General features: G+C 49.7%; 1 protein-coding gene across 1 annotated transcript in view; it reads left to right on the forward strand.

Annotated features, from left to right (window-relative positions):
* Nucleotides 1–17280, forward strand: part of CHCHD6 (coiled-coil-helix-coiled-coil-helix domain containing 6) — a 107002-nt gene extending 89722 nt beyond the window's left edge. Inside the window, exon 8 of the mRNA XM_084292523.1 lies at nt 16747–17280. Within this exon, the coding sequence (XP_084148649.1) occupies nt 16747–16770 (24 nt within the window). The 3' untranslated portion in view covers nt 16771–17280. The remainder of the gene's footprint in view (nt 1–16746) is intronic.
* Nucleotides 17281–21602: the final 4322 nt, after the last annotated feature.

A 21602-nucleotide genomic window follows, 5' to 3' on the forward strand; every position in this document is an offset into this window, starting at 1 on the left:
GGAGTAAGGAACTTGTGAACATCCGCTGTGCGGTACTGGCCTTTCACACCCTGCTTGTCGATTCTTTTTTTTTTCTCCCTCTCACCCCAAGAGTGGAGCTCAGGACTTGCAGATCCCGTTAGGACCAGAACAAAGGGGGATTGTTCAGAGAGACCTTGCCACTGACCTCTCCGGGTGACATTTCACGGTATGTAGGGAAGAGACAGCAAAGCATGGTGTGCCCAGCCCCGCGTGGTGCTCGGAGGGCAGCACCTTTTGTGTGCTGTCTGGGGCAAAACACTTTGGATGAACCTCGAGAGCAGCAGGGTCTCCTTTCATAGCACTGGTTTTCCTGTTTGTTTCTTCTTTCCCCCAATGACCATCGCTTTTCTGAAGTGTGTCTGTAATGGCCTTGCTGTAGGGACAGAGGTGGAGTTTGAAATGAAGTGATTATGTTGGGATACTTTGGATGCCTTGCCATAGTTTCTCTCGCATGCTTTTCTCACGTGTTCAGAAAGTTCCAAGAGGTGATTTATATTTGATCAAACTAAGCGTAGAACATCTGACTGCAAAACCTATCAATCTGATCCCATCTCTTTCTAGCCCTTTAATTAGGGAAGCCCTGCTGAAAAATGTACCCATCAGCTACTGAGAAATGGTGCATTCCTGGACCCTTGGTATAAATCTTGAGTTATCCAGGTGCCAAAATGCTGTCAGAACTGACAGATCTTAGAAAATACACCCACAGGCGGAACATTATCCATTATACTAGCACTGAGCAGTGGGCAGTAAGGAAAAATCAGCAGAGGATGTGTCTTTATCAACTTTAATTGGCTTTTCCCGTTGATAAAAATCAGGGTACCTGGCAAGAAAGAGAACCTATCTAGCAGTTTGATCTTTCCATCCCCGAGCTGAAGGGTGCAGTCCATCTCCACTGACGTGTGATGTGGACTTGTCTCAGCACAGCTCCTCGCAGTGCAGCGGAGTCTGCAACCTACAGAGAAGGCTGCCAGCCTGTCTGCGGTGAGTGACCGTGCTTAAACAAGCATGAAGAACGAATTACTCTGGATAAGTTGGATTTCGTCTCTGCTCTAGTTGCTTGAAATGTACTTTGAGAGAAGCAAACTTAGTTAAACTTTTCTTCGGGTCCTGGTTTAAAGGACTGCTGGACTGCAAGTAGCTGGGCTCTTAAGTGGAGGACGTGGGTAATGGATGTGCTGGTGTGGAAAGGAGACCCCGGACAAAGGGAAGCAGCACGTTTACAGGAGCTACTGGATATGGCATGTGCAGAGGTCTGGGGAATAGAAGAAGCTTCTGCTGGGTCATTTAACACTGCAGGTTTATATGGGACTTCACATCAAAGACGGAGGAGTCAGCAGCTGCCTGCATTTCTCCTGGGAAAGCTCTTCTGCAGCCTTGTTGCAGCATCTTCCATTTTCTGAGCGACATAAAAATGTTTCAGTTTTTCCTTGGCACTGCTTTCGTCTATTGCTATTAGATTTATGAAAGTTTTATTAGAGTAAATAATACAGTAAAGATGATTGCAAGTCTATTACTACACTAGTCTTTTTCTAGTTGATTAATGAGAATGACTCATTTCTTTATTTATGATCAATTTGGCAGTGTATAGCACTTCTCTTGCTAAATTCTGCAGGGTTTCTCAACACGGCTTTATTTTAAGTTTCTATTCTGCTAAACCAAACTCGTCTATCCTATTTTCCATAAATAATGGAAAACAGAAGTAAGTCCATTTGAAAAGATTGTTTCCTGAGTGAACTTCATTGCGAAAGTTTCCTTTCCACGGTACCTGGTGGTCATAAGTCAGGCTGTGCGACCGTCACAGGGCTTCAATCAAACAAACACCAATTTAACCCTTGCATTTAGAACTTTTTAAAACACAATTTATGAATGTTTATTATCCAAAGGAAGGAACAACCCAGCGTCCAAAGCTGGCTGCACAGCAGTCCTGACGCCCATTGGCATGGGTGACTGCGATCTTCTGGAGCGCATCTGCCGTGCTGTGGCGCTGAGAAGCGATGGTGCAGCAGCAGGACAAGCCGTGTGCCCGGGCTGTGGATGGATCCTCTGCCCACACAGCTCCAGCACCCCTCTGGACACATCCTGCCTACCTGAGCACAGCTGCAGCCCTCGCCTGGGTGGTGCAGTGCCTGGCCCAGGAGCATCCCCGTTGGGTCACTGGAGAGCGCGCCGCTGCGCAAGCTGGAAGAATATGACGGACCCTATGGAAGAAAAGTGTTGATTGTGTGGTGGTTTTTTTTTCCTTTCCCCCTTCCTTTTCCTAGCCATATGATAAGCAGCTACATAGTGACTTCTTGTGTTCAGAAGGTTTCTTTAGAAACTTGCAGCAAGTGGGAGGGAAGGATAACAAAGTCCATTCTGTTCCTCTAATTCAATCTGCCTATTTACAAGCCCAGCCCGTCAAGTATGTTGTCACTGTTCTCTGCAGCAAGAGGAAGACTGAAGCTTTAAAAGACTTCTGGAGGATATATACAAAGCCATGTGAATAGCCTAAAGCATGATAATTCACATGGTTTCCATGGATGCTGGCCATAACGCAGTGTGGGCAGTTCTGTTGTGCCGATGGAAATGCCGCAGCAGATTTACCGGGACGCAGTGGTCCTGACTGCTGGCCCCAAACTCGTCCGTGGTGTTGCTGAGCATTTTAAAACAGCTGTCCTGTACCTGGGCGAAAGAAGGGCTTCCTGGGTGTGCAGCCCAAAGAGAGGGGAAAGAGCTGTAAGATTGATTATGCATTATGAAATTATAATTCCAGAAGAAATATAATTGAGAAAAGAGCTTGGGATTTTGACTTTTTTTTTTTCCTGCAAAGCTAAGCACCTAGGACAGCATCACCTTAATAACTCTAGGCCACCAAAGAAGCGTTTTTGCCAAATCTGCAGTGTACGTGCCTGCCACTGGATCCTTCTCAATCATTTCCTAAATGCCTGATGGCACCTGATGACCAGCTCCCCAACCACCTCCTGCTTCGAAGTGAGGCTGCCTGATTTTTCTATTTTTCTGAACCTTTTGCTCTCTTTTAATTGAGCACTGGGAGCCATTGTGTGCGTAGTGCCGCAGGATCCTCGTCTTGTAAGGGCCTTGATAAATATGTATTGTGTTGTCAAGTGTTTGTACCTACTCTGCAGGTAGCAGCGGAGAAGCAAGCTGCATACAGCTGAGAGTCGTCGCGTCTCCAGGGTCACTAAAAACGAGATGGCACGGGGGATTGCGGGGAGAGGAGCCGGGATAGCTGCCTTCAGCATCACCTGCTAATAAACCAGCTATTTATAGATCAGCCGAGGCTTTGTCAACTAGATTGTTAAATTAATATTTACATACTGGCTTCATTGTCTTTCACGGAAAATCTCATTTGCATCAGTGCCTGGACAGAAGCGCAGCTCTCTGCGCTCCAGCTTTGTGTGTGCTTGATAGAAGTTTCTGCTTTGCATTGCGTGTAGGAAGCCAGTCCTGATGGATTCTTGCTTTGCAAATCCTCTCCTCCCTGTAGCAGCGTTTTCCCATCTTTCTGTGCCACTCGTTTCTCGCAGGAAGGCTCACCTTTGTTCCCAAATGTCCGCAACTCATCATGAGGCTGATCTCGCTGGAGAGAGAGATGAGCAGCGTTTCTGCATAGCAATTCCTAGTTAATCTCTGCCTCTCAGAGAGACTTGAGTTGTTGATGGCTTGTGGGTAATTTAATAACTAACAGACAAATAGGACGTATAGACTGTGGAAACTTAGCCCAGATGCAAAATCCCCCATCCCTATTTGCATCTGTTTGAAGGAATCTCGTTACAAAGGTTTGGTTTTTACATTTCAGCACCAGTGAAACAGCAGCAAGAGGAGTCGCTGCTCAGTGAAGCTGCGTTGATCACAGCAGGCTCCACACCTGGCTAAGCAGTTTCAATCCCCCTGTGCGTGCGCCTGTGTGCCTTTCAAAAGGGAAGAGTAATCCACTTGCTAGACGCCTGTGCGTCTGTCTCGTAGTCCTTGGATGACCTTGAGCAGTGGTTTAACCCGTGTTTCTGGGCACCTCATTGCCCCTTTTTGGAGGAGAGCGGTGCAGCCCCGTTACCCTCTGTGCAGAGAGCGAGCTCATTTCCTCGTCTTCAAGATCTCCCCCCTGGGCTCACGAGAGGGAGAGGGGCAGGACAGCTGCAGCCACGGGGCTGGGAAACCTGGCACTGGGTTCCTCGGCCCTCCAGCTCCAGTGGCTCGTCCCGTGCCCGTTTCCCCACTGCCTCTCCCTTTTTAACTTCAATTCCTGCCGAAGGCAGCACCTGATTCTTACACCTCTCAGATCTGCCGAGTTTTTTTCTGCCTTGTGCTGAGATTCGGGGGGAGATGAGGATGTGGTTTTCTGCAAAATGTCAAGGTCTTTTCCTAGAGAGCTGACAGGATAGGTGTTTTATATGTACACGGGCTATCGGGATTAGACATTCTTGCTCAGAAACATTGGCTGAGACAGACAGACATTCCTCCTGCCACGGAGAGGCAGGCAGGCACTCGCTGTTGCCAAGCCTTGAAGTATTTGGCATGTTTTCTTTTGCCCTAGTTTTGTAGAGTTGTTCCTGAAGTTTTACAAATATACGAGAGCCTCAGTTCTGTTTAAAAAATAAAACCAAAGTAAAAAAAAAAATGTATTTCTCACCCTCCTGCCTAGAAGGCAGCGGTCTGAGAATGACTCAGGTGCTTACAAGCAGAAAGCAAGTGAAATGACCCCAGAGCATTTCTGAACAGTTTTACAAGTCAACCTTGTGGTTCTGGGGGAGTTTCTGGCTTCTCTCTTGGGTTTGGAGTATGTGAAGAGCGTGCAGTAGGGCTCATTTGCTCAGGTGAGAGAGTGTTTGCAGCTATGCAGGGGTTCCCACCTCTGTGGCGTCCCCTGCAAGCCATAAGGAACCGACCGAAGCGATCCGTCTCCCCAAATCCGAGGAGCCCTGCGTTTCCACATCTCGTTTGCATTCTAATTTGTGCTTTTTCAGTTGTTCCGCTTCCCAAGCTTTCCCTGCAAGCCTGTGGATCTCAGGCTCTGTACTTTCCAACGGGAGCCAAGATTTCATGTAGGAACATGATTCTGGGCGCCGGAGCTTTGACATTTCCGCGGTTATGTCACAGAGCAGCAGACTTCACGCGAGCTGGCAACACCATTTACGCGGAGCTGAAGGCAGCGATTCACAGAGGGGGCCTGCTGGGCTCCGTGCCCCTCGGTGGAGCTGTGGAGAAGTCTCGGTGGCTGCTCTGGACATCGCAGACTTGTGGCTTTGTCCCTCGGGAGAGGCTCCTACAGGCAGCCGCGGAGGCACGTGCCCTGCAAATTGCAGATGGATTCGTAGGCACACACTCGCACCTCTGCGCTGCCTGAGCGGAGGGGCACATGCAGCCAGCCTCCCACAACATAAAGGTTTCCAATAAAGCTGAAACACAGAGGTATTGTTTGGCCAATCGCTGGCAAATGCACAGAGCCATTGTGCGGGTCCTGAAAGCCTCGGCGCTTTATTCTCCGCAGACTGAATGGCAGCCGCGGGTAATAATAACACGAGATTAAAAAAGCCAACATTATAGGGGCATTTACAACCCGCTGCGAGAGTGAAATCGCAGCAAGGCTGAGCCGCGTCTCTAGTGATCTCCGTTGTTACCGCTTGATAAGGAAATGATGGGCAGCTCGGGAGAAACGGCCACCGCGGAGCGGCTGAAAGGGGAGCGGGTTGTCTGCTCCAACGCCGCGCTAAGAGCGGCACGAGTGGAGCAGCTCTCTGCAGATCGAGGGCCCGGCCTGTCCCCCACGTGCTGGGTGGGCTGGGCTGTGTGTGCCTGTGCATTTCTTTGCCCGCCTGCCTCGCCTTCGTGGGGTGAAAAGCGAAGGCTGGCTGGCAGCACCGGGGCTGGGCTCGGTTTGTGCAATTCAGAGCCTGGTGCCCGCGGGGTTTTGGTCGGCGGCGTCCAGGGCTGGTGCTTTGGCAGCTGGGAGTGGATCCGCTGAAGGCTGGCGGTGTGTGAGAACGAAGCTGTTGACTGATCGTGGTAGGAGACGGTGGGATTAGCCCTCCTCCTGCAGGAGCAGCCGGTCTTCTCTGTTGGCTTCAGTTCCCCGGCACAAGAAATGCTGAGCTTCCTCAGTGCAAGCCCCGGTTCTCAGTCAGACGGCACTGACACCCACCTTCCACAAGTTAAGCTCAACCGACTGATACCATCTCACATGGGGAATTTAATTATGTTCAAAACAAACATGCCTAGAAACCCACCCTGCCCGTGGGGAAAAGAGAAAACCCGCAGATTTGAACGGGCAGTTTCTTACGTTAGAAGTCTTTAGTTCAGTGTTGGCTCTGGCAATTCTTTAACTCCAGCGTCTCACAAAGCTTTTTGTGCACATATATCTACCTGAACAGCTTTAAAAGACCCAGCTTCCCTCAGCACACACGTGGAAGCTGTGTTCAGTAGACCAGGGGCAGAGGGCCAGCCTGTAGGAGCATCCTCCAGAAATGCCGAGGCTGCAGAGTGGCTATGAGATATCAGCGCCAGCTCTAACCGTGCTAGCTTGGCATCACCAGCAGGCTAAACCTGGCAGTGTGGAGCCACTGGAACATCTGCCCACCTTTTCAGACAGGTTTTGCAGCTGCCTGCTGCTCAGCAGGGCCCACAGATGTGACCTTGGTCTTTGACTAATGAGTGAGTGAAATGGTGGTAGGTATCTTAAGGCTTGATGTAATGAAACACGTTTTAATAGGATCGCTTGCTTACCAGCTGTGGTTAATGACCATAGGTTTTCCTTTCTAAAAACATTCTCTTCTGTTCATGTTTCTTGCTTTGCCTCGTGCCAGGCAGGGTGGCATGGAAGTTGCTGGGCCCTGGGATTACTGAGTGCTGTTTGTTGGGTGGGGATTCAGCAGCCAGGCTGCTCCACAGAGTCCTTTACCTGGATTAATGAATCTGTCCCTGCCTCTGTTTCCCCCAAAGTAATGCGAAGTTACTTAGGGCACAGGGATTTGTGAGCTTCTTTCAGTACTGGCTATTTGGGGGGGATGCAGCTCAGCTCGGAGGGCTCTGCAGCAGGGTGAAGGGTTTGAGGTGGTTCTGTTCTAATCCTGCTTGCAGAAAATTGGCAAGTTCCTGCTTTAAATCTCTTTAAACACAAAATATAAATACCCTGTGATTGCAGGGCATTTTTTTTTCCTTCTCTCTTTTTGTCCCTTTATCTCCTTCTACTTCCTTTGTTTGGTTTTGTTTTTAATTTTCTTTTAAGCACGACTTCTCTTAAGCTCTGAACCGTTCAGGTTGGGACCTGAGAGTTGCGTTGCGCTGGCACGGACCCGTGGAAGAAAGCTGTGGGCTTTTTGTTTGCACAGGTTGCAAGTATGAACTGAAACGCATGTTAATGGTAGGGCCTTTGTGGGAAGAAGGTGGAAAGAGGTGCTGAGTGACACTAGAAAAGAATGGCCTAGGAGGTGGGAAGAGAGGATGAAGCTAAAACTAAATGTGATGCCTGCTTTTTGCCAAATCCTTTGCCGCAGAAGCATGGCCATATTCCCAGCTGACAGCTCCTCGTCTCTCTTCCCCCCTCCTTTTTCTCTCTTCCCCCTCTGGGGCTACTCTTTTAGGATGAGTTAGTTCCAAGTAGACAATACTTTTCTAGCAGATAAATCGACACCTAAGCAGCTGTGCCAGTATCTATCATGAACAGACACGCTGCACGGTGAGGGAACTTACAGGATGGGCCCGGCATCATTTGTCATAAAGGGAAAAAAAAAATAAAAAATTCTCCCCCTCCACTTGAGCGGTGTCCAGAAGACAAGCAAGCAGAACACTCAGAAACTGTCATTTTCTTTTCCAATTTCTTAATACGTTGTAAAAAGCTCCGGTTAAACATTCCACCTCAGGTCCTGTTTGTAAAGGATGTGTTTTAGACAGATGGAAGCAGGTCTCTGTCCTGACGCAGATGCAGGACTATAAATCTGGAGCGGAGAAGATGGGGAGATAATTATTTAGGAGGCTTTTGTGTTTTTTTTTTTTTTTTTCCCAGCATCTGGCATTCTACCAGGGCACCTTCTGAGGAGGGAGAGGGGCAGGAAGGAGCTAGAGAAACGCTGAGCTTGTTTATCACTTGGGAAAGGATTTTGATGTTGAAAGAAGGATTTGAGATTCTGTGTGGGGAGACGTTGATTGGGAAATAGAGACGCGGCTCCCAGCCTCTGCCATTCCCCCTTTATTTGCTCAGATGCGTGCGTAAGGTCGTGGGGCAGCTTATCTGCACTCCTCTTAACCGCGTCGGCGCTGTGGGACGCCGGTGGGCAATTCCTCAGAGCAAATCCATCCTGCAGAAATCCTGGCGGGGATGGCTCCTGCGCTCAAGGCGTTGTGCGTGCTGCTGCCGGGTGTGCCTGTGGTTGGGCACCCGCAGGTAATGGCACGGCTGCATGTCTCCACAGCCCTTAAATCTGTCCGCATCCTCTCCGGTCCTGTTCGCACGCCGTGCCCGGCGGAGCGCCCGCCTGCCTGGCCCGCGGATCCTCTGCCCTGTGCCCTGGCAGCAGGGATGGCGCACGCACGTCTGGGCTCCTTGGTGTCGTGTTGTAAAAGGGGAGTGGCAGGGTGAAATATTTCGGGTTATTGAGTGACTTCTGATATCTCTATCTAGAGGTGTGGTTGACTCATCTGGCTGTCTCAGCGCAGGTCGTTAACATCCCAGGACGTCTCTTGGTTTTCTCTCTGGTTGCCTGAGCTTGGTGCAGGATTGTCAAATCGGTGCAGGCCAAACAACCAGACTTCTCTTCCTTGGGATCTACGCAGGTCTTGCAGCTCCTGCAACCAGGTATTTCAAGATATTTAAGGATTGCCAAGAGTTAGGCATATAATTAATTCTTAAAAATCTGATACTCGGATAGCATAAACGCCCGGTCAGCAACACTCAGCTGGTTGCAATGGTGAGTCAAGGGGGCTGAATCTGCTCAAAACTATTTCAGTTTCTGGGTTTGTACCTGGACAGCTGAGGAAGGCTCCCTCTGCATTTATTTATTTAATTAATTTACCTGCAGTCTCTTTACTGTGGCCCAAAACCAAGCAGGAGCTGTGACCCACAGCGACGTGCCAACAGGTGTGTGAAGTCGCAGTCCTCCCCCTGCTCCATCACAGCTGCTTTTTGTCTCTTCTGCCAGAAGAAAAGGAGAGCGACACCCACACCCGTACGGGCGAGATGAATATGGCTATCACACAAATAAAATTACTGGCTGCCGAGTAGCAACAGCTTAATGAAAATGTGAACTGTTAAACAAATAAAGCCAGTCAAGCTCATAATACTTCTGCGTGGAATTTCACTGTATCGCTGAGCAGAAATAGAATTAGACACAGAAAAAGGGTATCGGCAGAAGTCATCTCTGCCTGCCTCACCGTGCTTGGTGCATGAAGCTGGAGTAGACAGGGCTGAGTGGATGTGGACTTGCTCCCCTTGACATGGAGAGGAAATCTCTTTATCCAGTGCAGGAACCTTCTACAGGAAGGTAGGAAGGGCCAAGTTAAAGCACTAGATTTCCTCTGAAGCCTCAGTGCAAATTGTACAGAGGGGATCAATCCCTCAACGGTGTGATTTCCTTTCATTCTTTCATTTCCTGTTTCTTTAGCATCTTCTGCTCGTGTTATTGCACACTTGTGTGGTTGGTAAGTAGCGTTGCTCTTATGTACAGGAAGAGAAATTCAGATGGGGATTTACCTACAGCTGCTGGGACAAGCCTGACAGCAGAGCCCAGGACTCCCGCTCATGCCCTCCAGGCAGAGATTACCTTGCTGCAGCTCGAGGGACAACTACAAGGTTTGGTGGCACTCACAGGTGGCAGGTGAAATCCCCGGGAGAACTGAACAAACGCTCCAGTTCCCATCGAGGAGGCGCAGTGCCACGGCTGAGGGCTGTGAGCTGTTCTCAGCAGCTCTTTGTGCCTCGGCCCAAGGACTGGCCTGGCCTCTGCTTTCGTGTTCATGAAAATCCCCGGAGATAAGACGTGCTCGGTGGAACCAGTGCAAGGTGGCAGGCTGTTCCAGGGTGAGATCTGGAAATGCAAAACACAGCACGTGAAGCTGGGATCAGCTTGTGCAGGTCCAGCAGTGAAGGAGCTGCTCTCACTGCCTCCAAGCCAAAGGCCATCCTCTTCTCCCAGTGGTGTGTGTTCAGTGTGACAAGTGAGGAGCAGGAGATGAGGGGGGTGAACCCTAGGCTTTCAGAGGACAAGCAGGGTTGCTTTTTCTGTCTCTGTCTCTCTCTTTTCTTTTTCTTTTTTTTCCCTCTTGTCCTGGAGGCATTTCTTCACAAGAAATCACGTCTGAGCTGCACTTTGTCTCAGACTTGCACGGAGTCACCAGTGTGTCGAAGATGTATAGTGTCTGGGGCACACGAAGCTTTAATGCACTCTGGGATTAGAAACGCTGTTGTATGAGTTTGTGTTCAAAGTGCATTTATTGTTCTGGGTGACCTTGTGAAATTTCCTTGCACCAGATCCGTATCTTGCTGTCCTGCTGCCTTCACCTAATTTGTTTTCTTGTGTGTGTTACCGACATCCAGTGAAGTGTAATTTGTTTGAGAAGTGGTGCTCATAACAAGGATCCTGCCAGTAATCCCTGCGTTGAATCCCTGCGTACACAATGTTCCAGGAGTAATTAAAGTCACAAACTTCAATCTTGAGGGATGCAGGGGGGAAACCTGTCCTGAAATGAGGCTTGGCGTATCCGACTTCTGTACTTCCAAGGCTCTTTGGAAGGATTTGCTGTTTTTGTTCTAGGACTGAAGTAGATACAAGTCTGACATCCTGAATTTACACGTCCTAACAGCAGTGTTCATCAGTCAGCGTTGTTACCGTATCCTTTCTCTGCACTTTCTCTCTATTCATTTTCCTCAGTAGTCTGCTGGGATCATTTGCTAGCTTGATTCAAATTCCTGCACTTTCCTGGCACCTTGTTTTGTACATCTTGCATCATGTACTTTCCATTTCTGGAATTCATTCAATCTGAAGCACTGGAATGGCTTTGCAGGTATTTATTGCATCTCTTTCTTCCCCCTGATAGGAGGTAACAGGTCATTTACACAACTTAATCCAAAGTCACTCGGTTTCTGGGATTATTTTTTTCCTTTTATTTTCCCCCTGGTTATCCTGAGGCCTGGTGGCAAGAACAGGAATGAGTACAGGGAAGGTGTCTTTTTTTGTGTATGCTGTTTCATTGTATTTCATTGCTCAGGGCACAGCTTGGCAGCTCCCCAGTCAAACTCCTGCAGCCAATTGTCCCCAGCAACGACGCTACTGTTGCCTGTCCTTAATTTTTGGCTACATCGGGCGTAGGGTTTGAAATAATGAAATTCTGTTGCATCAGTGAGTGGTTTTCCATTCCTTTTGGCTCTGGCAACGGATGTTCACAGTTGGGTGAAGTTCATTTTAATTCTTACAAAACCAGAGCTGAATTTGTACAAGTTCCCGTTGTTCCGCTTTGGAAACGCGCTCCGTATCCTGGAGCCCTTCCTCCCTCCCGGGGGCTAATCCTTGAGCTTGCAAAACGCGAGGGGTGCCTCCAGCTGTGGAGCAGAGGGGTGCCCAGGGTTATCTCCCTTTCCCCGTGCATTCCTGTCTCTCAGCTCGTTGCAGAAGCGTGGTATAGTCCTGGCAGTGTGCACTTCTGATGGGGATAGATAGCGGGATGTAATTACCACCCCCGAGGCAGAATCGTTATGCCGGCTGTAAAGAGAGAGGGTCGCCCATTCTAAAGGGAAATGATTTTAAAGCAATCTTGACCGAGTCTAGTGGAGCCATTTCAGACCACTTAAAACTCAGCCAGTCCTTCCCGGCACTTGTGCTACGTCCTCTTTATGCGGCGAGAGGCGATGGGACTAACACTCGTCGAGGGATAAAGGAAATCTGATCAACTGCAGCACCGGCTTGGGCAAGTGCTGTGCTGCCGCGGGGGAAAGGCGCAGACGGTGCCCAGCCTCGATTGTTATTGTTCTTGAGACTGATTTGGAAAAATGCAAGGCCCTTGCAGAAGCAATAAGACGGTAGGCGTGCAATCTGCCACCCCGGGCTCCCTGTGCTGTGCACGAGCTGTCCCCGTGCCCCGAGGCCGGGCTCCTGCAGGTGGGAGCAGGTCCTCTGCCTTCCCGAGCAGGCAGCTGTGCACGGGGTCCTGTCCCGAAATCAAAGCCAAGCTGCTCGTGCATGTGCTGCTGGTTTGCCTCGGACATTCAGGCTTCAAACGTGCCCTGAGTTACGAGGCAAATGAGCTCAGAGGTTGTTCGGTAGCAAATACTGCTTCGTGTTTTCGTGGAAGGCAGAGTTCGGCATCCTTTGGCACGCGGTGGAGCTGTGGGCAGCAGCAAGCAGAGGAGGGATGCTGTGGCCGAGCCGATGGCCGTGGCAGTCAGCAGCTGCACATCCTTTGGAGGGGCATGGGCAGGTCTGCTGGGATCAGCCTGGCCCCGAAAAGCAGGCACTGCCTCGCAGAAGTGATTTTCTTAATTTCAATCCTTTACGGAGGCCGGATAGCCACAGCTGTGCGGGTTAGCCAAGCTCTGAGCCAGTACCCAGGAGAGCAAGAACAACGAGCAGTGAGATGCTCCATGTCTGATTCTCATCCTTTGAGCTCCTGTGTAATTTTATTGGAAAACAAAAATTGTTTAAATAATGGAACAGCCCCAATGGAATTGTGCAGCAATGCAGAAGGGGCGAGGAAGGGTTATTTCCCTTCTTGCCATTACTTTTCTCCTCCTGCCTCGCCTCCCGAACGTGGGTGGAATCCGCAGGGCAGGCGCCGGCAACATCAGCCCGGCCCGGTGGCTTTTCTTAACGGTGAGAACGAGATTAAACGCAATTAACACCGATCGAACAAAAACCCGTCCTCGGTTTGTAGGCTGATTAATTAACAGCCGTCCTTTCAGTGGTGACCCTCCGCAGAAGGCTGTTTGTTCCTCCTGGCCCCGCTATTTTCCAGCACGTGTCCAAAATCAAAAGAGCTGAGCGTTGCCTTCCCCGCTCCCCGCCGCGAGGGCCGGGGCTCGCGGCGCAGCAGGGAGGTGCAGCCCCCAGCTGGGCTGATTTTTCCTGCAGCCTGGTGACTGTCGAGCTGCTCGGTCGGTGGCAAAACATTTCCCGTTAAGCAAGGCTAATGACGGGAGCTCTCTCCGAGTTAGAACAACGATCGGAACAATCGGCTGGAGGAAATCGATGTTATAATGTGTGAACAAACAGGTGAGTCTCCGAACTGCCAGGGATGAGCCGCGCTAGTAAATAACTTGCGATGCGGCAACGCAAAGCGATGGGAGGCGTCAGGGCAGGGCAAAGCAAACAGCGTGGCGGCTCTCCTGAGTCAAGAGAGAACGAGGAGGGGGAAGGCGACCAGCAAAACTGCTTCTCTTTCTTGGTTGTGAGGTATTTGAACCGGGGGACTTGCATGTGGAAGCACTCTGGGGCGTTGTGACAGCGCGTCCTGCAAGCGCGTTGGGAGGCGCCCTCTCCGCCGGTGGGCTGGCTTCGGAGGCACCATCTGGAGAAGCAGCCAAGAAGTCACGGGGTGAACTTCTCTGCTGTGCAAAGCCATTAACACCAGCACAGAGAAGAGGGAAAACAAAACTCTCTTCATAGCTTTTTGAATTAATGCTTTTTGTTGCTGCCTGGCATGCTGCTGCCCCTTCGTATTCCAAGCCCAAGGACAGCAAGTGTTGGGCTCTTGAAGGATGAGGGAGACGGAGCGGCTTCTCTGCGCGAGAGCTACACGGCAGGGAAGGGCTGGGATCCATCCGTCAGCACAGCTGCTCTGCAAAATGGCCAGTACCCTGCGTGCAACAGGACAAATTGCACATAACCAAAAAATACCTCCAGCATACATCACCGCAGAGTGACTCAAATGTCCCTTGCAAGGCGTCGGGGCGCTAATAGCCACACAACAAATGCCTTCCCCAGCTGAAAGGCCTTGAACACCCGCCTTAGGACAGGTGAAGCCTGTGGTACTTTGTTTTTGCCTCTTCCCAGACTAACAGAGGTGCAGAAGTCGGGCGGTCGTGTTCCTGAAGCCGCGTGCCAACGGGTGTTCTGGTTTGGAGAAAGCTCTCTGCACACGGTGCAGCGCTGGGAGCTGTGGAGATTAATTTCTACTTTGTCACTGACACCCCGAGTGCACGGCATCATTAATCATGGGGATCTGCCTTCGGATTTCCTCGTAGCTCAGCAGAGCCCGTATGTGCGAGCGCCCTGGTGTGACCGCCTGAAGGAGCGTCAGAGCAAAGGCGCCGTGTTCGCTGGAGGAAACCTGCAGGGTTTGCCCCTGTGAGACTGAAGGCTGGGTAAATAAATACAGCTGAGGCTTGGCAAACAGCATCCTGGAGAGCCCAGGGGGAGGAGGCTCTTCGAGGCCTGGCTTTCGGGGAGGAAGGTTCCTTCCCTGGCAGGCAAGGCCAAGAGCCGAGGCACAGGGCAAGGCGGAGAGGACACCGGGCAGCTCGAGCTGTGGCGCTGGGATGCAGGCTGACAGCGAAGGAGGAGGAACACGAGAGTGCTGCATTGACAAATCTTCTCGCTGAGGCTCGCTGGCCCTGAGGCTGCTGCTGTCCCTTATGGGAGAAGCACAGGGAAGGCTTCTCCTTCCCTTTCTGGGCTCCTCCTGCCCAAGGTAGGGGTTGTGGCAGTCTGGTGGCATCTTGCACGGAGGGTTCCAGGTTGGAAGGGAACCGAGGGGCACCGAATCCATCTCAGCGTGGTTGCAGAGCTAGCTGGAAATGAAACACGTGTAAACGGCTGGCTTAGCGAGGAGTTGTTCTGGTCTTGGAGGCAGTTGGATCTGGCCGCTACTGGGAGCGGCGCGGGCTGATTGACGGTATCGTTACCTGCATCCTTCGCTCACAGAAACTTCCCTTGGTTCGAGCTGCACGGCAGGAAATTGGTGTCTCGCCTGTCTGGCATCTCATCAGCTCTGGGGCCAGTGCTCACTGTGCGAAAGGTTTTCAGAAAGCTTAGTCATCCCCAGTGAGACGGAGCCTGGTGTTTCTGCAGGAGGAGCGCTTGCGAGCCTCCAGCTGGACGTGTCCCCAGTACGTGGATGGGCTGGGCTGGAAAGAATTGATTGAGGTTAAGTGCTGGCTCTTCGCGTTTTCTCCTGAAACACGTAGAAGAATGTAGTTATGAGTAAGAACATGAAATTGTGTAACTGTGCTTTTTCTTTTTTTTTTTTTAAATTGCTTGAAAGAAAAGGCTTTATTGCCTTCTGTAAGGGTTAACAGCGGAGTGGCCACATCAGTGGCTTTGTCACAAAATGTAGCGTTCCTTGACACTTAACTGAAGTGTTACAGTGTGAATGCAGCAAATTACTGTATTGCAGAATTGATTGTGAGTTGTTGCTGCTTTGCTCATTACAATTTGTCTGAATACTGCTGGAGTTTTTAAAATGTATTGCTCTGTGCAAAACTTCTAAGTCAGTAATGATGAGAAAAATTACCTGGGAAATTAGAGTCAGTCGAGTAATATTGATGGTTCATTTGTCAGATTTCTGGATAAGCTTTGTCTAAATAATTTGGCAAACAATTTTCTCTTAATTCTCAAATCCTTTGAAGCCTTTCCAGTTCATTGTTGTTGGAGACGGGGCTGTCTGTGGAGATGCATGGTCAGTGTGGGCTGAATGCGCTGACTCTGCAGGCGTAAGGCACTGAATAGCAGCTTGCTGTGCACACGTGGCCCAGATGACACCATCACCTTCTGCCGAGCGTGGTAGCAGCATTAATCTGTGATGTTCTCCTTTCTGATTCACTTTCAAGGAAGCACAGCCTCTTACCTAAGAAAGTCTTGTTACACAAGGAGTAGAAGGAGCACCAGTCCAGCCCTAGGCAGCTGGGTGACGAAATCCCCTGCAGCTAACTGCGGTTATCTGGCTGTAGTTGGCTTTAGCAAGGTCCTCTGAATGCAGGTAGGTCTCTCTGCTCTGTCTCCCATTTTGGAAGGATACCTAGCCAGAGCATGAGAAGAAGGTAGCAAGCTGATGGGATCACTCCGCGTGATTCTGCTCTTAGTGTCGTTGTCACAGAGGTGTCGGTGCTGCCCCATGAGAGCTGATTACCTGGGCTTTGAGGTAGGGTCCAACGTCAATACCACAGATCCCCAGTGGGGAGAGGCATTACAGCTGATGCCACGTGTGTGCTCGTCCACATGGTGCTATTGGATTATTTCTTTGAATTTTTAGGAGTGAGAAGATAAAATAGGAAGAGACCACAGCTAGCTCTGCAACCTCCATCTCAAAAGGTCGAAAGCCTCTTCTACCCCCACAAAGGCCACAGCTCATGAGCACATACTTGCAGGATCTGAGGATGTATCATTTACAGAATGGTATGAGAGGTGTGTGCACGTTTGGCAGCAGCTAATCAAAGTGCTCCTGTGTCCTGCTGAGGCTGGGACTTAGAGCTCTGCTTCCTCCTACCGCTTAGCAGAACCTGCAGCCTTTCCTCCTGCAGGCCATCAGGTTTATAAGTCCCAATCATTTACAACTGACCATATATTCTAGTTCACAGGATCAGTCTTGCCTTTGATATCATGACCTGCTCTCTTGCTTCTGCAGCCCTCTGTCCCCCTGAGTGTCTTACTGTGCTTTGCAGAAGGCAATACTTGATAAATTTTCTGAGGGATTCTCTGAGGTCTCCCCCCAGCCAGCATCGCTCCTTTGTTCCTGAAAGAAGCAGTCCAAGGTCAACAGCCGCATAGCTAACTTGCTGCCTGTTCCTTTGTCTCCTTTTCCTTCCAGGAGCTGTTAGTTAACTCTGGGTAAACGTCAGCCGCCAAGGAGCAGAGGACAGGGACCACAGACGCCTTTGGAAGGCCCAGCACCCTTCTGGATAGATGCTGACCAAATCTGGTGCCTTCAGCCCTTCGCGGTCCAAGACAATGACGTGATTCCTCTTCTAATTGCCTGCATGTATTGGTCTCGGTGGATGCTTCTGGAGTTGGGAGGAGGGTCCTGGGAGAGGGGAACACTACTGCTTCCTTTTTTTTTTATTGTAATACAATGCAAAAAGTTGTCTTGACCCCAGCACAGCTTGTAGCTTGGAGGTTTGCCCTGCACAGGCCTAGTTCACCCTGTGCTAGCTTTTGTTTCACCGACCCATGTCTGAGTTTCAAGAGCTGTTATCTTTGTCCATTTGCTCCAGAAAAAAAGGGTCTGAAGTACTTGGAAATAACCCTGACTAGCCTGTTGGGATTAACTGTTCCTAGCATGCTCCCATTGGTTATACCAGCAGGCTCGTTCCTTCCCTTCCAAGGTTCCCTCCTAAACAATAAAGTGTTTAATGGTCACTGTGTGCTGTGAGATGCTTTCAGTCCCATGAGTTTGCAGATTGCCATTTTCTGCCTCCTACCTGTGCCAACAAAAACTCCCACCAAGTGCGGGGAATAGAAGTATTTCCAGTCATAGTTTATAAATCACAGAACTCGTTCGTTTTGGTCTCAGGCTGAATGAGTCTGGCTTATTTGAAAGTACTTGGAAGAGTGCAAAGTCCTGGCTGGTGTTGGTGAATCATACTGAAAAAAACCTTTTCCTGCTGAATGCAGGGCCCTGGTTATCTTTCTTTGCACCAGCTCTTGTGCACAGCTCCTTTCTCTGCCACAAAATGCCATCCCTTTCAGCCTCGTGCTGGTTTTGTGCCCTCTGTGTGGAGCCGAGGCACAGCGGGAGCTGTGTGTGTCTGACATCTCATCCTCCAAGAGGTAGGTGCAACAGATTTGCTGAAGACCTGTCAGCAAAACAGGGGAGCAGGTCTAGCTTGGTAACTTCATCCCCTTTCTCTGGCTGTGGCCTCTCCTCCGTTTGGCAGTTTGCTGCTCGTGTCCTCCTTGACTGTAGCTGACAGACTCTGAAGTGTGAACGTGAATTTTTGGAGGTCATGTCAGAGTTTAGGGCAGTATTTATGAAGATGGATGATGGAGGATGATTAATGGATGAGGGGGGCTGAAAACTGTTTTCCCTGCTTCGTCTCTTTCCTGTAGGCATTAACTTAGAGCTTCATATCTTCACTAAAGCAACAAAATTCCTCTCCTTCTTATGGATCGTTGATGCCACAACTCTCTCCTCCCTCAGCAGTGTTTGCCTACCCGTGGCTCATTGTTAGTCTCAGATCTTGCAAAAACTCCAGCTTTTTATCACCGTGCAGGTCAAACTTGCTGTCCCCGGAGGAAGAAAGAGAAGTTTCCAAACCAAAGTAGGACACTTTGTACGTTCACACCTGTTTGTAGCAGCGTTGGGTGGGCTGCTGCTGTGGCTGCCGTGCTGGCTTTTGGATCCGCTTGCCATAGTCAGGTTCTGCAGAGCCGCAGGACTTCTGACACCACGTGTGGAAATTTGGAGCAGCAAGGCCTGTCGCTGACTAGATTTTAAATTATTGTTGGTCTGAAGAGAAAAATACCTATTTTGTCTCTTCCTCATTTTCCTCTTGCCCCCATCCAGTGTTGCTTTGGCATGAGTTATTTGCATGTCATTATTTCAGCTGCCCTAAATTGGGGGGGACTATGATGCCAGGGCTGATTATGTGGCGGCGCTGGACAATTTTCTCTGTTAGGCAACTGTAATACATTTCCATGTTCTTTTATAATGAGCTTTATTTACCAAATTGGCAATTCCTCTGTTGAGAAATAACTGATTACAGCATTCAGGGAGTTGCTGTCATCTCAAGATATGCAGGTGTCTGTGGAACATAAACAGATGTGATCGTTCAGACAGTGAACTCAATTGATAGAGGGTAGGGGAAAAAAAATCAGCCATAAAATCATAAATGTAACATCTCCAGCTAATGCTGGCCAGGTGCTCTGCGGCTGTTTTGCAGCCCAGCAAGGACAGAGAGGCACTCTCAGGCCATCCAGCACCTCCAGACAAGAGACTGCTCAATTATTAGTTAAAAATACACCTCTTGCACATCATCCCCCTTCAGTACTGGCTTGCCTAACCCTTGGTCTCTGGTAGCCTCTGAGGCCAGAAGTTGGTTCATCGTGTAGCCTTAGAGTTGGAAAATCTGTCTGGCCACGCTAGGTTTGATTTTGGATACTCTCTGATGAAAGTCTGCAAACCTCCTGGTGATCCTGTGCTGTGGGGATTGCGGTCTCCTCTGCCTTCCAGACAGCCCCTTCCTTTGGTGTTGCATAGGGCCCATGAGTGGATTTGTTGCTGCTGTTGCCCTGATCATCAGCTTGAATATCTGAGCCTCGGGAAAAAAAATGATGAGGAGAGATGTCAATAGGAAACTGCCAAAGATGAAGCTCAATTTGCAGAGCCTCAGAAGCCACCTGAGTGAAAAATCTACAGGTAGTACAGCTTTGAGTGTATTTTTTTTCCCCTGCTACTATTCTTACTCTTTTTTTCCCCCTGCTACTATTCTTATTCTTTTTTTTTTTTTTCCTCTGCTACCGTATTACTGAGGCCCTTGCAAAGAAGGAAGAAGCTCCGCATCTGCTCTTAGGCTCCCTCTCCTTCCGTTTCTCCTTGACTGCCTGTTGGCTATCCAGAGCATTATTATTTTTTTTCCATGCAGGATTGTGACAGCAGGTGTCAGTTACATTCCAGAGCAGCAGAGATCATTATTCCTGGAGCCTGGTGGCCAGGGTTGAATAGATGGCCTTATCAGACAGCCCCCGTCACAGTTGGCACTAATGGGAAGCTTGGACAACGAGGATAAGCACGGGCTGAGGCTTTTGTGGGAGCTGAATTGGAGGCAGTTCCCTCCAAGGCAAGTTTGAGGTAGGGTACGGGCAGCGAGCCACACTGCTGTCTGTGCTGCACGTGCTGGATGAAAAGGAGCTCTTTGGTGCCCAGGAATATCTGTGACCTTTTTCACCTACTAAAACCCAAACGGCCCAGTGCCAGATGCAGTTCGGCTCGATGCTCCATTCAGCCAAACAGCTGCATGTCCATTTTGCCTGCCTGGTTTCTGCAGTTCTGTGTGCAAATTGGGTAATTGGGTGTACGAGTGCATCCAGTAATTCAGCTGCAGCGTGCACAATTGTGGTAATTTCATGTAAAAATACAGGTTTTCGGAGAGCCCGCTTTACAAGTAGGAATTGTTTAAAAACTGGCCAGATGAATGAAGGAACAACCTTTTTATTCGTGCATCATTTCTTGGTGTTGTGGGAAGGAAAAAGAACACAAACAGCAAAGTTAGAGGAGATACAGCAAATAACAGAACTGATAGAAATTTTCCAGTCGGCTTCAGTAGCTTTTTAAATGAAACATTCAACAAGCACTTTGAGATTCCAGCGTGCAAGGACATCTCAGGCTCTCTAAGCACCAAATTTGTGATCTTGCATATAAACACAACCCGTTGCCTCCTGTTGTTAATATTTCACACTTGGCTTTGCAAGATGTTTTATCTAATATCCTCTCTGCATTCAGGCTTCTACCAACTCTGCCTTGTCCACACCAAGAGAGGCTGGAGGAGGAAGGCAATTGCCAAGCGTGTCTGTAATCTATGTAGGAGGGTTTTGTGTAGCTGTAGGGGGAGAAGAGTAAGTCTCATTTCCTATTTTATAGTCTGCTGAATCCTGTGATCTCGTGCTGTGCGCTCCTTTCCTAGGCAGAATTTTTCCATTTGTCTTTCGGGTTGTTGTTATTTTTTATTTCCAAACTGGTTAAAAGTGTTTGTCTGTAGCTTGTCGCTGAATCGTTTACGTCTGATGCCCTTAAAACGCTTCATTGCCAGCCTTCTGCGCATCTCGGGACCACGTTCTTCAGTTTGCCTGGTGACTTGCTCTTTTCAGGTTAGAAGCAGTATGGATACAAGTCCTCTCCTCTCCTCCCTTCCCAGTGCCTCGCACAGCTGCTGTAATTAGATGCACCTGGTTAAAATACAGCCTACAACTGCAGCAGCTCTTCCTGCCACCCCAGGGAGCTGTCGCACCCTTTTCTCTTTTCAGCTGGCGCAGCACCCCAGGAAACTTGTGGCAGCCTTGATGGGCTGTTCAGAGCCCTGCGGGGCCGCAGCCCCGCACCTGCTCTCCCTTTTAGTTTTAGATTTTCATTTTTATCGTCCTGGGAGGGGAGGGATGTGATATTCCTGCACCAATTCTCACGACCTCCTTATCTGTCAGCCTTATCGCTCTGCTCTTTGTGCGCTCCTTGGCTTCCCGTCACTTCCCCGGGTCTCCCAGGCTGACGTGCTGGGGGACTGAAGGGTGATGTGGACCGAAGTGATTAGCCTGGACCAGCAGTCGTCTGAGTGCTGAGCTTGTTCAGGGCAGTAATGATGCCCCTCTGCCTCCCGCCCCGGTGTTAATTACGCTGGCAGAGTGGTGGTTGCACAGCCTGGGGCAAAGCTGGAGGGAGCAAACGGAGCAGCTGTTGGTCTCAGGAGGGCTCCATGTCAAAAGCGCCTTGAATTTAATGACACACGTGCTCTTTTCAGACTTTTTACACAGGTCAGCAAGCACATGGCAAAGAACTTTCCTTTGTCATCCTGCTCGGGAGAGCAGCAAACAAAGTTTAGTTTCCAAGTCAAAGATGAAATCAGCTGCTCCCTCCGGGGCATGTAACAAGCTGCACCTGAAGCTGGTTTCCCCTTGCAAATGGCCTAAATTAGATGTTCTTCCTGCTCTCCCTCGGTGGAGGAGCTTGTGCTTGAT

The sequence above is a fragment of the Netta rufina genome (assembly GCF_964035555.1).
Source record: "Netta rufina genome assembly, chromosome: 10".
In the NCBI taxonomy this organism is placed as follows: domain Eukaryota; kingdom Metazoa; phylum Chordata; class Aves; order Anseriformes; family Anatidae; genus Netta; species Netta rufina.